The 15,671-nt window shown below is 43.1% G+C and overlaps 1 protein-coding gene across 2 annotated transcripts; it reads left to right on the top strand.

Moving 5' to 3' along the window:
* The first annotated feature begins 1,428 nt into the window (after window positions 1-1,428).
* PCMTD2 (protein-L-isoaspartate (D-aspartate) O-methyltransferase domain containing 2) lies at window positions 1,429-15,519 on the top strand. 2 transcript variants are annotated; one of them, XM_082325929.1, is made up of 6 exons: window positions 1,429-1,506; window positions 4,621-4,955; window positions 6,295-6,397; window positions 8,191-8,362; window positions 9,312-9,435; window positions 10,977-15,519. In XM_082325929.1, exons 2-6 carry the CDS (start codon window positions 4,649-4,651, stop codon window positions 11,357-11,359), a joined length of 1,089 nt encoding a protein of 362 aa, XP_082182055.1. In that variant the 5' UTR covers window positions 1,429-1,506; window positions 4,621-4,648; the 3' UTR covers window positions 11,360-15,519. The 2 variants fall into 2 exon arrangements, with proteins under 2 accessions (XP_082182055.1, XP_082182056.1); XM_082325930.1 differs by lacking the exon at window positions 1,429-1,506 and adding an exon at window positions 1,555-1,942.
* Window positions 15,520-15,671: the final 152 nt, after the last annotated feature.

The raw sequence follows: 15,671 nt of genomic DNA, 5'->3' as shown, positions 1-15,671 counted from the left end.
CACGTCAAGGGACAGGGATCCCTCCACTGCACGAATGGTAAGTCAGATATCGTGGCAGTCTCGCAATACTGAATGTTTTCTTCAAGCCCCAGCCCCTGGAGTCAGGTGAATATGCATCTCACTTATTTTCTTCTCAGTGAATTTCTTTCTGGCATTTATGGTTGCAGCAAAAAAAACCCTCCAAGCACGTGACTTGAGTTGGGTGTTCATAGGCTCAAAACACAGAATATCAATTAGCTCCCGGAGTAATGGGTTTTCTTTTCTAAGTTCCCATGATTTTTTCCCAAGCCTGACTAACGATATCAGAACATCTGGTGTTGGCCACGCTTCACGCGGGAGGTTTAGCTACAGCGCGAGGACCGTGTGTGCCAGCTGGAGACTGGCATCTCCCCAGCTCCTCGCTGGCTCCCGCTGCCGGGCTGCTCCGTGCATCCGGTCCCGCACCCTGGGAAGCCCCGATCCCACCCGGAGCCAGGGCAATGTGCTGTCTCAGCGGGGTGTGCTGCGGAGGTGTCCTGCTGGGGATGAGGACTGGGAGAACTGGGCGCTGAGCTGAAGGAGGTGTGGGAATGCAGCCCTGTGGTGGGAGCCAGAAATTAGGGCAGGGTAGGGGTACGGGGCGGGGGGAAGGCAGCCCCGCTGGGATGGGAAGGTGTTCCCAGCGCCTGCGCAATGGGAAAGAACAGGAAAAGAGAGTCCTGGTCTGTATTTTGTCCTGGTCTGTATTTAGTCCTGGTCTGTACTTAGGCTGGATCTGCCAGTGCAGGCTGTTGGCCCAGTCTGCATTTAGACCTGGCCTGCACTTACACCTGGCCAACATCCCTGCACCGCTGGCCTAGGCCACATTTAAGCCTGGTCTGTTGGCCCCATCTGCATTTAGCCCCCATCTGTAGCTCTGGTCCATACTTAGGCCCTGCCTATGGGCTCAGCCTTGCCCTAGGCTGTATTTAAACCCAGTTTGCACTTTGGGCCGGTCTGTATTTAGCTCTGACCTGCAGGCCCAGCGCATTGGCCTGGTTTGTGTTAAGGCCTGGTCTGTAGGCCCCATATAGAAGCCCCATATGTAGGCCTCATACATAGGCCCCATAAGTAGGCCCCATAAGTAGGTCCCATATATAGGCCCAGTCTGTGATCAGGCCGCAGAGCCACCAGGGAAGGGCGAGCTCCCACACTCTGGGAGCACTGGGCCCGGCCGGGCCCTGCCGCGTCTCCCCTCAGGGCACCAGCGCCGCCCCCCGCCCCACAGTGGTACAGTCTTCCCCCCCCGCGCCGGGCCTGCATGGTACAGCCCAACAGCGTCTCCCCCCCCGCCGGACCGCAGTGGTATGCTCCCTGCCCCCCCCCGCTCCGCGCGGTGGTGCGCGCCGCGCCTGCGCAGTGGCGCGGCCGGCGCTCAGCTGGGCAGTGTTTACCGCTGCGGAGCGCGGCGGGACGGCAGCGCCGCCGGGCCCGGGAGGGGAGCGGGCCGCACCCGGCTGGGCCGCGCCGACCCCGCCCGCCGCTCAGGTACGGCCGGGGGCCGAGGAGACCCTGTCCGCTGAGGTGCGGCCGGTCCCGGTTCGACCCGACCTCACCGGGCCGCTGCAGCACCGCCCCACCCGCCCCCGCCCCTTCACCTCAGCCCCGGCCGGAGCCGCGCTGCCTCCTCAGGCCGCTGCCCCCCTCCGCCCTGCCCTGCGGCCTTGCCCCGGCACTGGGGCTCCTGCTGAGCTGCCCCGCTGTGGGGGCACGGCCCTTTGCGTGGCCTCCCCCCGCCCCAGCACCGCCCCCCCGTCAGGGCGGCCCTGGGGCCCGGGGCCCGGCCGGAGGCAGCGATGCTGGGTGGAGACCGGGGCCACCCAGGTGCGAATTAAAGGGGAGGGAATCGACATCGGGCTTTCCTAGACCTCCCTCCCGCTCTCTCATCTCCCTCACTTTCCTCGGCAGCAGCCTGATAACGCAGGTAGCGATTGAGCTATGTGGCGTGGGGCTCTTTAATTTGTTATTTGAGAGGGTTAGAGGGGATCAGATTGAAAGCTGTGCCAATTGTAACTTTTTTTTTAATCGTTAAACATACTCACCTTTGTTATTTCTTCTGGAGCGTATTATGTCAGAGCAGGGATTACCCTGGAAATGTGTTGGGGTGAAGAATTACGTTTTTGTGCCTTGTGTATTGTTTCAAGTCTTCCCCTGTGCATCTGCTGGTGTTTGCCTTGGAAGAAATTGCTTTAATTTCAGTGTTTTGTTTCAGGCATCTGAATACAGCTTTGCATGTCAGACTGGTTTCTTTGTTTGTTTTTCTGTTTTGTTTTTCTCGAAGGAGAAGATGGCAACATGCAATTGAAGGGATGTTTCAACACTAAAAGGCTGCTTGGTTTGATACCAGTGTTGTGATCTGCTAACGATCATCATTTTTGCATGTGAACTTTGTCCCTGCTCAGATTTGTGGAAATCTGTGCTTTACCTAAAAGTGTGAAAAGTGCAACAGTGCTGATCGTGGAGGGAGAGGATCTTGTTTTGAGAAGTTCATTAAGAATAAGTCCTGCTCATTGTCTTGGTTCCCACTTCCAATAGAAGAAGGGAAACAAGGTTAAAAAAAGATGTGGAATTATCCAAAGAGGAATTTAAATGTCAGGGTTCTATGTTCTGCATATAAAACATGCATTTTATTGGAAGTAAGCTTGTGTCCAGTAAAAGTAATTATTTCAGGAGTAACTGACGCCTGTCACAACTCAAAGATTCCTTGGTCTCCATTAGAAAAATGTCTTCCACGTTGTAGAACATGGAAGAACAGTTGTTGATCATGTAGCTGAGCTAAAACCACATTGGACCAGTTGTCCCAGTGGGGCTTGCATACATCGGAAAGAATTTGTTGGGGAACCAAAGTGGAACACTGTTAAAGCCACAACTTTTTATGCCGATTTTTAATAGCAAAAAGAGTTTAAGTGGAAGAAAGAAGCAAGCCTAAGAAGAAAATATACAAAAGAAGGTCAAGGGAATCAACACCCTCAGGGAAGAGAGTGTTTTAATGCAGAATGTTATATAAAGCTTACTGACGAAAGATATGAACAACCCTATATGTGCAGATGCAACGAGTTGATGTGTATGTAAGAGGAGGGAAAAAAAAAAAAAATCGAGTTGGCTGGTGAACCTGCCTAAGCCTTCAACTTCGTGTGTTTCCACTGTGAAGTAATAAAACACATTCGCTTTTTGTAGAGAAAATGAAAGAGTAACTATAGAAAGGAGAGGGGTGGCATTTTTTTAAGTTTTATTAATGGTCTGAAACTGGATTGATGTGTTTGAGACATGAATGTATTAAAAACTGGCTCGAGTTCCCTGCCTAAGTATATCCTATTTTGAGTGTCTCTACAGGTAATCAGGATGGTATGTTATTTGAATAACTGTGAAATTTCCTTAGACTCCTGTAGCTTTCCTTTGTTTCCTCTGAAAATGAAAGTGTATAATTTGCTCTTGCTGAATGTAACAAATAAACCCCAACAATTTAGCTGTAGGAAGATCTTCTGATCCCAGGAATGAACTCTAAAGCTGCTGCTTCTGTGGTTATTATTGTGAGCAGAGAAAGGCGTTGTAAATAAGTGCATTTAAAAAAAAATCACGTTCTGTTTTCTGAAAAGGATTTTTTTTTTTTTAAGGTATGGGTATGGAAGAAAAGCTAGATTAATTTTGAGTGATAAGTTCTTCTATGTTCTTCTCCCCCTATACCTTTTCCTTTAGAACGTATAGAAATTTTACTACGTGAAGCATATAGCCATGCTTAGTGTAATGCACAGTCAAGGAAGGTGCTTGCTTTTCCCTCCCCCACACCAACAAGCCTGAATAGGTTGCTGGAGATGATGGCGTCAGGGAAGTCAGAAGTGTTGGTGATTCATAGATCTGTGTCACTGAGGAGTTCCCAAATTGGGGGTTAGCTCATCTAGGACTTAAGAGGACCTAAGAAATTCCACAGGCTTCAGTGGAAATGCTCTCTGCAGTTGCTGTGTGTATCGTTAAGTGCTTTACTGATGATGGTGGCTCAAGCTCTAAAGATGAGCTGTGTGGAAGTGCGTTGGCTAAAGTCAGTGAGCTTGTACTCTAGGTCAGAGGGTTTTTTTTTAACCTCTGTGAAATCAGCATCCTGATGCCTGCTCAAAGAAAAGATATGTTCAGATTTTTCTGGTTCTTGCTGCCTGTGTCTTAGTCTCTTAATTTCCCCTTGATACTATTAGAGATAGAAAGTCTGTGTGTGGCAAGAATTCTGACAGGCAAGTCAGACTTGCACTGTTGGTTGGATTTGCAATGAAAAATGACCTATAAGCATAGGAGCTAGAATAATCCTTTATATAAAAGGATGCAGTGAAAAAGCTGACATGCTAGTAAAATATTGGTAGCGTTTGAAGACAGGCATTGCACGTTTAAATTGTCTATTGTGATTTTTTTCCCCCTAGTGTCAGGTACTACGAGCCAGATCTGCTGCATTTTGTTTTTCATTGTTTGATTGGGGGATGGTGGTGGTAATGTTTTTCTGCTGCTTGTTTTCCTCAAAGTACCTAAAGATCTCTCTCAAAGTACTTCATATACAGCAGCATAATTTAGTGTTCAAGTGCATGCTCTATACCTCACCTTCCTTTATTATTCTTTTAGTTTTAGTGCTTATAGAAAACCATTGAAGATGGGAGGTGCGGTGAGTGCAGGAGAAGATAATGATGAATTAATTGATAACCTGAAGGAGGCCCAGTACATCCGGACGGACCTGGTAGAACAGGCGTTCCGAGCCATTGATCGAGCAGATTACTACCTGGAAGAGTTCAAAGACAATGCCTACAAGGACTTGGCGTGGAAGCATGGAAATATTCATCTCTCGGCACCGTGCATTTACTCTGAGGTGATGGAAGCTTTGGATCTGCAACCAGGGCTCTCATTTTTGAATCTTGGCAGTGGCACTGGTTATCTGAGTTCTATGGTTGGACTCATCTTGGGTAAATACCTTTTCAATCGTGTTAACTGTTTACATTAGATTAAAACAAAAGTTTTGAAGTGGGGAAGGAAGTATTTCTCAAGTAATGAAACTAAAAGGTAGCAAGGAAAGTAAAGAATGCATGAATCCAACGGGCTAATTTATGAGGATTCTTGCAGCCTTCTCTCTGGAACTGGATGGGACCCAGATTTCTGTGGCACTTCAGAACGGGCAAGGATGTGCAATTGCACAGGTGGCTGTAGTGGATTCCTGCAGGACTGGGTACAAACTTGGGTTTGTTGCCTCTTAAGCAAGAAACCAGCTCAGGAGCAGGAGTGCCATGGTTAAACTAGGATTGAGCAGGTCTGCAGAAACCTGTGACTGTTGCTGCTCTGTGCCTTGGTTTTTTTTTTTTTTTTTTTTTTTTTTTTTTTACTGTCCTGTAAACTGAAACACATTTGAGATCCAGTTTTGAGTCTTAGCAACATACAGGTGGGAATAGTCTCTGGAAAGCAGTTGGTGCATCAGAACTGACTTTGTGACCACATCTACAGTAGGCACAAATCAAAGTGCAATTAGACAATTGCAATTCGCCCTAAAGTATTTCAGTCAACAATTGTGCTTCTTCTGGCTGCCAGGATAGATAGCAAATGACTATAGGGTATGTCTTTTCCTTTTGTAGGCGTGTCAAGAATTTTAACTTCTGAAATGTTTGTTGTCAGGATGGAGCCTCACTCCCATCTTCTGTGGCTTTTCGTGGAATCGCATTTGTGGGTTTCTGCTAGGTGTGTTGAGATTGCCTAGGCAGCCAATATGTAACTCCACGGCTCTTGAATTCTTCTGGATTTTTGGAGAAGTTACCAAATCGGCTCTGAATAAAAAGCATAGTACTGAACAACTTCTCTGTTTTCCAATTTATTTTTGCTCTTAATTGAGGTACAATGTGTGGTGACTGTTCCTGATTCTTTTGAAGAGATTTTTAGCATATCACCAAAGACTTTTTTTGAGGGATGTATTAAAACATGCAGGCTATTGTTCTGCATTGGAATTTTTTCAAGCTGGTCAGTTTTACAGCAATAGTATTTCTTCCGTATCAGTGTTACCCCCCTACAGAGGGATTTCCTGCACAGTTAAGAGCAAATGATTCAAACTCAATTGTGTAAAGCAGCCTCATTTGCTGCCAGAAATTGCAGGTATAGGGTTGCAGTTCCCACTGTAGTAGTAAGATAGCTGGCCCTACACAAGTGCTGACTGTCTGACGCTCAAGGAGCAATCTGTTACAGGAAGTAACCAAAACTGTATTCAATCCTGCTGGATTTTGTGTTGCCTGTTACCACTATCCTAGCGTTCTAAATTTGCAGGTCCTTTTGGTGTTAACCATGGCGTGGAGCTTCATTCCGATGTGATCGAGTATGCAAAGCAGAAATTGGACTTCTTCATTAAAACAAGCGACAGCTTTGACAAGTAAGAATGCGGAATGCCCGTTTGGATTCATTTTGTGCGTTTGGCTTTAGTCGTGGCAGTCCTTGTTCGTGGCAGCTCTGGATTCAGGGTAATCTGAGGATTCTGGCTCCTTAGGCTTGCTGAGCTGCAGTGTGTGACCTTCTAAGCTGACGTGTATTGTGGGGGAGTTTCAGAAAATTCTGCAGTTTTTAGTAGCAGTGCTGCTGTTGCAGAGCTTAGAGGAAGTGGAAGAAGGTTACTTATTTTAAAATGTGCTTGCAGGTAACAACTTGAAACTTGCAAATAATGGTAACAGTTATGTTTGTGGTCTGAGAGCATGCATGGTTATCAGAAGAATATGAACTGATTTCTGTGGTGGCCTAATGTGTTTTATCCGAGAAGAAGAAAAATGGTGTTTTAAAATATGAAGGTAGTTTTAGGATGATTAAGTTGGTACTAAAACTGCTTGGGATTTGATTTATGTTCTTCCTTAGAACCTCCATTCTGCTGCTGTCACACGTAATAACTTTCCAGCAAGATAACCATTGCCAATAGTAACCTCAGCAATAAAAGGTGTAGCTGTCATATTTTTGGATCCATCTCACAGTTTGTTCAAGCAAGGAAGTAAAGCATCTCTGGATACTTGATAGTCCTCCTCTCGTGGGAGGAAGAAAATTAAAGTCATTCCACGCTAGAATTTAAACTACTCAGCCTTTTGCTGTTGCTGCTGTACTGGAAAGCTGCTGCTGAGAGGGCTGTATTTTCTTAATGTTGGCAGCAGACCCAAAGTTTTCAGCATGGAAGGTGCTTGCACATAGATGACGGGGTTTTTTTCAGAGACACATTGCTATTGTTTGAATAGGTGTTTTAAGGAAGACTTTTTTCCTCTCTCCAGACAAATATAGCTATGGAGCAAGAGTGAGCTGAATTCAGAAATCAACGTGACTGGAAAATTGGCATTGCTGAGAGAAATGGCTGCTGGGTTCTGCTGTTAGAACACCGTGTGCAGGAACTGTTAGCTGGCTGCTCTGAATGTCAGGCACGCTTTGCAAAAGCAGAAAGCTTCAGAAAGTGTTTAGGAATAAATAGGTGCTATATTGAGCTGCCTCTCAAGATACCAGTAGAAGAATGGATATGGTGTACAACTTCTATCAAAATCAGCCCTTAAATGTGGGGCTTAAAGCTTATGTAGATTGGGAGCATGTAAGAAAACCAGAAGCATCGTAGAATCATTTGTTTTTCTTCTAAACTGAATCAGAAATGCTGTAGGCAAAAATTCTTTTTATGAGGGGTGAAATCACAGTTCTTCTGAAGCTAATGGCAAAACTTCCTTCGGCTTCAGCAAAGTGTATTTGTGAAGCATCGGGTTATAGTTCCCCACAACATCTGAAAACCATTTAAAAGCTTTCAAAAATGCCAAAAAACCCCCTGGTGCGGTCCTTAAAAGACTTCAACATTTGGAATTGCAGGTCTAATATTTATATTCACGTATTATAACTGAGTCGGCATCAGGTGACTAAAAATAGCTTGTTCTGAAGAGTTATATGCAACTCAAGTATGAAATTATGCATCCTCATCCTTTGGAGATTTTCATCTATGGATTCGCACCTCATTGTTCTGTGATTTTGAGACTTCTAGCTGTGGTCTGTTCCGATCATGTCTAGAATATAGGGGCTTCGGAGGAAAAATCCTGTGAAACTGTTTTTTTTTTTTTTCCTAGTATTTTTCATTGTGTCATTTTTTCAGAATCATGAAAATAATTCATTTTAGAAATTGTAATATTCTTGTCTGATATGCATCTTCTTCATTTTCAGATTTGAATTTTGTGAGCCGTCTTTTGTTACTGGCAATTGTTTAGAGATTTCTCCGGACTGTACTCAGTATGACCGTGTTTACTGTGGTGCTGGAGTGCAAAAGGAACATGAAGACTACATGAAGAACCTGTTGAAAGTTGGGGGAATTCTTGTCATGCCTCTAGAAGAGAAGGTTGAGCGCCTTTCTACTCATGTTTCTCTTTCAGTTATAATTCTGATCTCTGTTTAGTCAATAGCTCTTCCTTTAGTTTGCCCTTCTTGTAGCAGATTGGAGAAAGCATTAAGCGCACCAGTTCTCACTATGAGTGGAAACTGAACTCTGCGCTCATGATAATATTTAAAAAATTCATAGATCTACTGGTCTTTCACATATTCTGATCTTTTGTTGTTAATTGCAAATTTACTTTCATGATACAGAAAAACATCAGCAAGGCTTTGTTCAAGTTACATAATCTAATGTTGTACTTACGGTAAAATACAAAATTTTACACCCTAACTGGCTTATGAAAGAGCGTGCAAGTTGTCCCTATTTACAAGTGTTGATGGATTCTTTTTAGTAAAAAGCGGGTAACTGCCCTGTGTGCGAGCTCAAGATTGTAATTCAGATTATCTTTTTGGTGTAAAGGTGCGTTGTTTTAACAGACTTTTATGGCTGAGGTGTAGGTACCTGACCTTTAACCTCTGTCAGGGTGGTTGAGATGAGCAGAACGCAGAGTTTCTTCCCAGCGAGATGCTGTGCAATGATTTGAGCTGCAACAGAAATCCCGTGATCTGCAGGCTTTCTTCAAGAGTGAATGTTGATCAGTGCCTGACGTGTTTTCTCAGTGGTCAGACATAGCAGTTCTGGCTCAGAATTGCGTAAGAACTGGGAGAGCGGGGTGACCCAAACTGCCAGTGCCCATACTCTGTTGCAACAGTTGGAGTTACTTAGGGCTAATCCTGTAAGGAGTTGTGAACTTCCTCAGAAAAACCCCAGCGTTTCTCCTTATTACTTAACTTTTACTGTTGTAGCTTCTAGCACTTTAACAACTTGTCTAGGCAGAAAAGTTGTGTGTTCATTTTTTGTTCAAAATCTTACTGTAATTTGTACAATGGACAATAATCTCCTTGTTTTGGTTTAGTTGACTAAGATAACTCGTACTGGTCCTTCTGCTTGGGAGACCAAGAAGATTCTTGCTGTTTCTTTTGCTCCGTTGATTCAGCCTAACCACGCGGATTCAGGAAAATCACGGCTTGTTCACTTGCGTGAGTACGGACATTTTTGAGTATGGGGGAGGTTTCTTCTGCTGTTTGGCTGTAAGCTGCACCTTGCTTCCTTAGATGTAACGTCCTTTCAAGGGAAATTACTCCAACTGCTTCCTTCTTGGAACAGTTGTCAAAGTTTTGTGTTGGATCCCAGTCGATCTTTGAGGATATCTGCGGAGGCCTGGTGCAAGAATCAGAATTGGTTAAAACAGATTCTAAATGATTTCCTGTGAAATTGTACCTAAACTTTGCAGGATGTTTCGTCATTGTTTTTGCACATGCAGACATCTGTTTCAATCCTGAATTGCGTACTATCGTGGTTCTCAGGCACTGTGCCATGGGGACGGAAAATACACAGGGAGAACCTGTGAACAAACATATCTACTCAAAGGCTCTCACCACCCAACAACTTGGAATTATCCCGAGCGTGGAACGCTTGAGGGATAGAAGTTGTGTAATTTTTGGTTAGCTGTTTGAAATGCGGGTCATATGCAGTGGCCTCAATCTTTAGATTAAGGCTTCAGTGTAGAGAGGCCTCTTAAGAACACATGAAGACAGAGATACTTCCGTAAAGAGATTAGTCAGGCTTTGTTCTTATTCTGGAAAGGTGTCTTTGGTTGACAAAAAGCAGCTCAGTAAGCAGTCCGTACAGTGCTATAAAGCCCACTAAGTGCATATTTCAGCAGACTTTATATGGTGGCTTTGTAGTGAGACTTGCATACATATATTGCATGTGGGTTTGGTTTTTTTTCCCTGGTTCCTGTACTCAGGTCACAGGAATGCTTACTTGTTGGTAGAAGACAGGGGTGTTTTGTTTGTTTCAGTTTTAATTCGCTTTAATACGTGGATGTGTGTGCATCAATACTTTTTTTCTTTTATGCTGCATGAGTTATGTTGTGCACTTATGGGCTGGCAGCAAATAAGTGCAGAAGACCGAACAGTCTTCCAAACCATTAATGTGGGAGGCATTTTAATACAATAACTTATTGTATGCTTCTATAATTACTTTTACCAAACGGTTTCCAGCCAGTCTTCACCCACTAAGTCTGAAGCAGTTTTTGAAGAGCATAAATAGTACCCACGTTTTATAAGTGAAAAACTTGGCAAAGCTGAAGTAACTTCACAATAGAAAAATCATTTTATGGAAGAGTTAAGTAGACTTCAGGTCTAGTTATCTACAGTAGGAAAATATCTTTTTCTAAGTTATTAAACAGTCACAGTTTCAGTCACTAAGTCTGCATTCTTATAATCCTTAAGACATGTGTATCTTAAAATAATTGTGAGGACTTGACATCAAAATATGAAACTCTTCTTTCATCCCATTCTTTCTCTTCAGTTAATGAGAGAAATGCATAATTAAATTTTGTTTGGAAAATTACAATACAGTTTATCTGAGTTGACAGGAGTTGAATAGAATTGTTTTTATAATCACAGCAGGGAATTCAAGTGGCCTGATTTAATTTGAGCAAATACAACTTTTCCTGTGAGTACTCTCGAGGGGAGTTTCTTCATATTTGTTCATGGTTTTCATTTTGTTTTAGCCCCAGTGGCTGTTCGCAGCCTCCAGGATCTGGCTCGCATAGCCATCCGAGGAACCATTAAAAAAATTATACATCAAGAAACAATGAGCAAAAATGGAAACGGGCTGAAGAACCCCCCAAGATTTAAACGAAGACGCGTGCGTCGCCGTCGCATGGAAACTATTGTTTTCTTGGACAAAGAGGTCTTCGCTAGCCGTATCTCCAACGCGTCAGACGATAACAACAACAGTGAGGATATCGAGGATGAGAGACGAGAAGAGGAAGAAACTAAACCCACTGAACTAAAGCCAGATCCCCCTGTAAACTTTTTGAGAGAAAAGGTCTTGAGTCTGCCTTTGCCTGATCCCTTGAAATATTACCTGCTTTATTACAGGGAAAAGTAATTTCCTTCTAGAATGTGGGAATTAGGCAGAAAATAAAGTACTACTTAGGGCTTGACAAATGTATACCACTTGCTTGCCTGCTAATATGACCACCCAAGGCAGTAGGCTAGCTGGGGAATGTGGCTGCTGTATACTTAAACATTATAGCTTTTTTAAGTTTTTTCTTCTCAGTTGTGTGCTATAGTTTTATCCTACAGCAGGGATTCCTTAGGAAGCAAGTTGGTGAAATGCTCAGCTGCTTATGGAAAGGAGGATTTAGTTCCCTGAAACTAACTGCACAGAGATACTCTAAAAATCTCATGGCTGCTGTACCGAATTGCAGTTTTTAAATATTCTTAAGCAGCTCCCCAAAGACCTTTGCTGTCTGTGCTCTCTCCCACTAAACCTGCCATGTGGTTACCGTGGTGTGTGTTTAATGGAGATGAAGATTATTAGTAAAAACTGACCTGGCAAATCTTGTTTCTTCCAGTAATCTGAAAAAGCACAACTTTTACAGACATGAAAGGAAAGAATTTTTGGCATCTGGCCTTGTGGCATCCAGGTTTTGAATGAGAAGGAAAGCATCAGCTCCCCTTTGGTTGGTCTCAGTTTTGCTTATAAACTATACATAATTTTTCAGTAAAAGGTAAAAATGTTTTACAGAATATTGGTTTTCTTAATGGGAAACACCTGTTCTAGTGAATTAGTCTAATAGAGATGCAAAGTGGGTTTTTTTTATTTTTTTTATTTTTAAAGCGGTGGAGGCAAGTGAAGAGCTGCAAAGCTGATTAGCTTTGACAGGATGCTGGGCTAGTCGGGGTTGTGACTGTTGTCTCTGGAAATATTTACAGAGTAATTCTGAATGGGGAAGAGGGTAGAGAGGAGATGCGTAGCAGTGAGTTTATGAAAGCTGCCTGTGAAAGCAGAATCTGCGGATTTTGCTGTTGCGTGAGATAACGTCTGCTGGGCTGAACAGAGTGAAGTGCGGAGCGTGAGCCTGAGCGGAGTGGCTTGTATCCTGGTAGTTCAGCCCAATGTAGTTTTGTGGAGGGTATGTAGACCCTGAAAACAGTCTAGAAAGCCAAATTGATGCAGTTCTTGGGTGTTCCTGTGTGTGTGCCCCTGCTGTAGCAAGGCGGCTGGAATACAACTTGTGTACACACGGTCCACGTGTGTGGTGGAATGAAGTTGATTGACTTGGTAGGTTACTTTATTCCTGCAACAATTAAGTGGATGTTTTAAGAGGCTCCTACAGAAGGACTTTACACTCTGCAGTTCTGTGGATGTGAACTCTTAATTTTTATTCCCAAGTCTTCCTGTAATGGTGATGGAAGAAGATAGGTGTAGAAGGGGAAGTTTACCTGGTTCAGCCTGTTTGAAAAAGCTACCTAAACTGAAAAAGGCTGGAAAGAAACCCTTGAGCTTGTACTGATGTGAAATACTCCTAAAGCTGGGGGGGTGAAAAACCCCCTCTCAGTAGGTAACGAAGCTGTGTTAAGGCATTGCCCCTTCAGAAGCACTTAAGTTGGTATCACTTTTTTTTTTTTTTTTTAACGCTGTGTCCTCATTTTCTGAGGAGGAATGAATGAATGAAGACTGTCTTGCCAAAAATACGCTGGGTTTTCAGAGAAGAGAAGGCTCCGGGGCGACCTTATAGCAGCCTTCCAGTACCTGAAGGGGGCCCACAAGAAAGCTGGAGAGGGACTTTTTCCAAGGGCATGTAGTGATAGGACAAGGGGGAATGGCTTTAAACTGAAAGAGGGTGGATTTAGATTAGATGTAAGGAAGAAATTCTTCACTATGAGGGCGGTGAGGCACTGGCACAGGTTGCCCAGAGAAGCTGTGGATGCCCCATCCCTGGAAGTGCCCAAGGCCAGGCTGGATGGGGCTTTGGGCACCCTGGGCTGGTGGAGGGTGCCCCTGCCATGGCAGGGGGCTGGAACCAGGTGATCTTTAAGGTCCCTCCCGACCCAAACCATTCTGTGATTCGATGATTAGTGGTACCGAGTTGCACAACTTGCGTAATGATAAATAGCATCTCAAAGTTCTGTGTGGCTTTGAAAATAAACTGATAACTCTTGTACGTCTAAGCCCAAGATGGAGAATTCTTCCTTGCTTAATAGGCTTTTTGTACATCTTAGAGAATATTATCTGATAATATGGTGGCACGTGGCCACTGGCACATAACACAGTCGTAGGCTGTGTTTTGCCTCTGGTCTCCTAAGTTTCCACTTCTTGTCTAAATGGTACCCCAAGCTATCTTGCTCCCTCAGATTTTCATTTCTTTATTTTAAATGGGGCAGTTCTGTGGCCACTGAGCTGATGGTTTCCTGTAAACATACGAATGCCCATCTTGTAATTCTGGCAACTGCAATGAATTTCTTTCTACAAATGAAAATCCTGAATATTGTGGTAAATGGAGGCTTAATAGAATCTACGTGTAAGACTTCTCTGTGCTTCCCCAAAGGCTGTCACCTCTGTACTTGTTAGGCATTTCTGCTTAATGGCCGTCATACCAGGTACGTGCCTTTTTGTATTGCGGCACAATTTCCATACCCCTGCATGGTACGGGGTGCCTCTTACTTTGGCAACCAGGTCATCCTTCAGTTCGTTAATTACAAAACTTCTTTAAAAGAAGTTGCTTTAAAAATGCCATTAAACTGCAGGTTCATATTAGTAAACCGTGCTGAGATTCTGTTAAAGCTGACTGGTTGAGGGAGAATTATCTTTCATTTACCCCTGTTTGATTTTACCCCCATCCTACCCCCAGTTGTAAAAGATATTTTGTCAGATTTTTCACCAGATTTGCCTTTTTTATTACATTTGCTAGATTTTTGTAGCTTTCTATAAGATGCATAAAATACTGCTATTTTTCCTGGATAAGGTTGAATAAATAAATATATATACAGGAAATCTATGTTCTAGGTTGTCAAATTGTCCCCTTGTCCAAAAACCCACAGACCCGAACAAACCAATAGTAGAAGTTTTATGTGTAATATAATTGTGAGAGAGTATTGCTTATAGCCTGTAAATGAAGGGGAACTGTAAATACGCTTTCCCTGTGCACAAGCACTTGCACTGTAGTTTTGGATGCATTTCTAATAGAATAATTGTAGCATAACTGTTTTTGTATAGTCTGTAAGCTGTCTAGCGATTTTACCTGCTTTGACTGTTTCCTTTTGTCTTCTAAGTAGTCTTCACTTTAATCGTATGTGATTCCTTTTAGGTTTCGATACTGCAGTAAATTTGCAAAAAGAAATGAACTTCAAGCTGCTTTAATCATTGGTGTGTAAGTTGAAAAATCTATGTGTAGAAACTAGGGTTAAATTGGCCTGAGGCATGCAAAAGTGTTACGCAATTTAAACTTTATTAATAAGTGTTTCTGTATCAATAAATTCAGTAAAGACTTTTTAGCCTTCTTAACATGGCTTTGCATCATGTTGTGATTTGAATACTTTGTAGATAAGTACTTATTTCCATAATGGAAGGTTAAGACACTAGAACACTAGAAAAAGCACTTAATAATATGGTGCAGGTGCATAGTTTTAGATGAACTCCTCAGAATATAATCTCTCAAAAGAAACCTGCCCAGCTGATGATTTCTAAACCTTTATGTAGTGGAGTTGTGCAAGGTGTATTTTGGAATTAGCACACACAGCACTGATCTAGATTTAATATATCCGAGCTGGAGTGAATTCAGGTACCTGGCTGTTAGGCCTGTCGACAACAGGTATCAAGAGGTTGTTCAGTCCGTTTCTGTACTTCAGGGTAGTGCCTAAAGCAAACGTCTTGGGAGCTTGGTTAATGCATTCTGAACTGCAGCTCCCCTCGTCTCCTGTGCTCTGTTTCAGTGCTTAATTAATGCAGATTTTTAAGAGCCGGTGTTCAAGGCTTCCATTTCACTAGTATTGAGAATAATAATTTGGCTTCGGCTGTAATAGGGAACTGATTGTAATGGCAAATACAGCTGTTGCTAATTAAATGTATGTCTTAGCCACAGGGTAATTACCTGTAGTCCGTGTTTCTTCCTGTCATCCGTGTGTATGATAGATGTCCTTTTTACCAACTATAACATGAGATCAGTTCAGTGTTCATGTTTTCCTTCATGTGATGCTTGCTGAAAAAAATCCTTTTCTGCTTTGGAAAGCTATGGATGTGTCATATAAATGGTATCGAGTAAATTAAATTTGTCAGACAATGTTTATGTTCACTTCATCGTAAAATGTACAACATCACAGTTTCCTGGGAAGTAGCGATGAGCTCTTCAGGGGACCTGCTCCAATGAAATCTTTCTACTGGGGCAGAAGTGATAGTTAAAAATAAGATGAAAAAG

Source organism: Platalea leucorodia, assembly GCF_965183815.1.
Source record: "Platalea leucorodia genome assembly, chromosome: 13".
NCBI classification, from domain to species: Eukaryota; Metazoa; Chordata; class Aves; order Pelecaniformes; family Threskiornithidae; genus Platalea; species Platalea leucorodia.
Note: the sequence above shows the minus strand (reverse complement) of the source record. Positions and strands in the feature narration are given on the sequence as shown.

Coding starts and splice junctions, on each gene's coding strand:
- PCMTD2 (XM_082325929.1), top strand. CDS start 4,649: ATGGGAGGTGCGGTGAGTGCAGGAGAAGATAATGATGAATTAATTGAT. Junction 4,956..6,294: donor TATGGTTGGACTCATCTTGG/GTAAATACCTTT, acceptor CTAAATTTGCAG/GTCCTTTTGGTGTTAACCAT. Junction 8,363..9,311: donor TCATGCCTCTAGAAGAGAAG/GTTGAGCGCCTT, acceptor GTTTTGGTTTAG/TTGACTAAGATAACTCGTAC.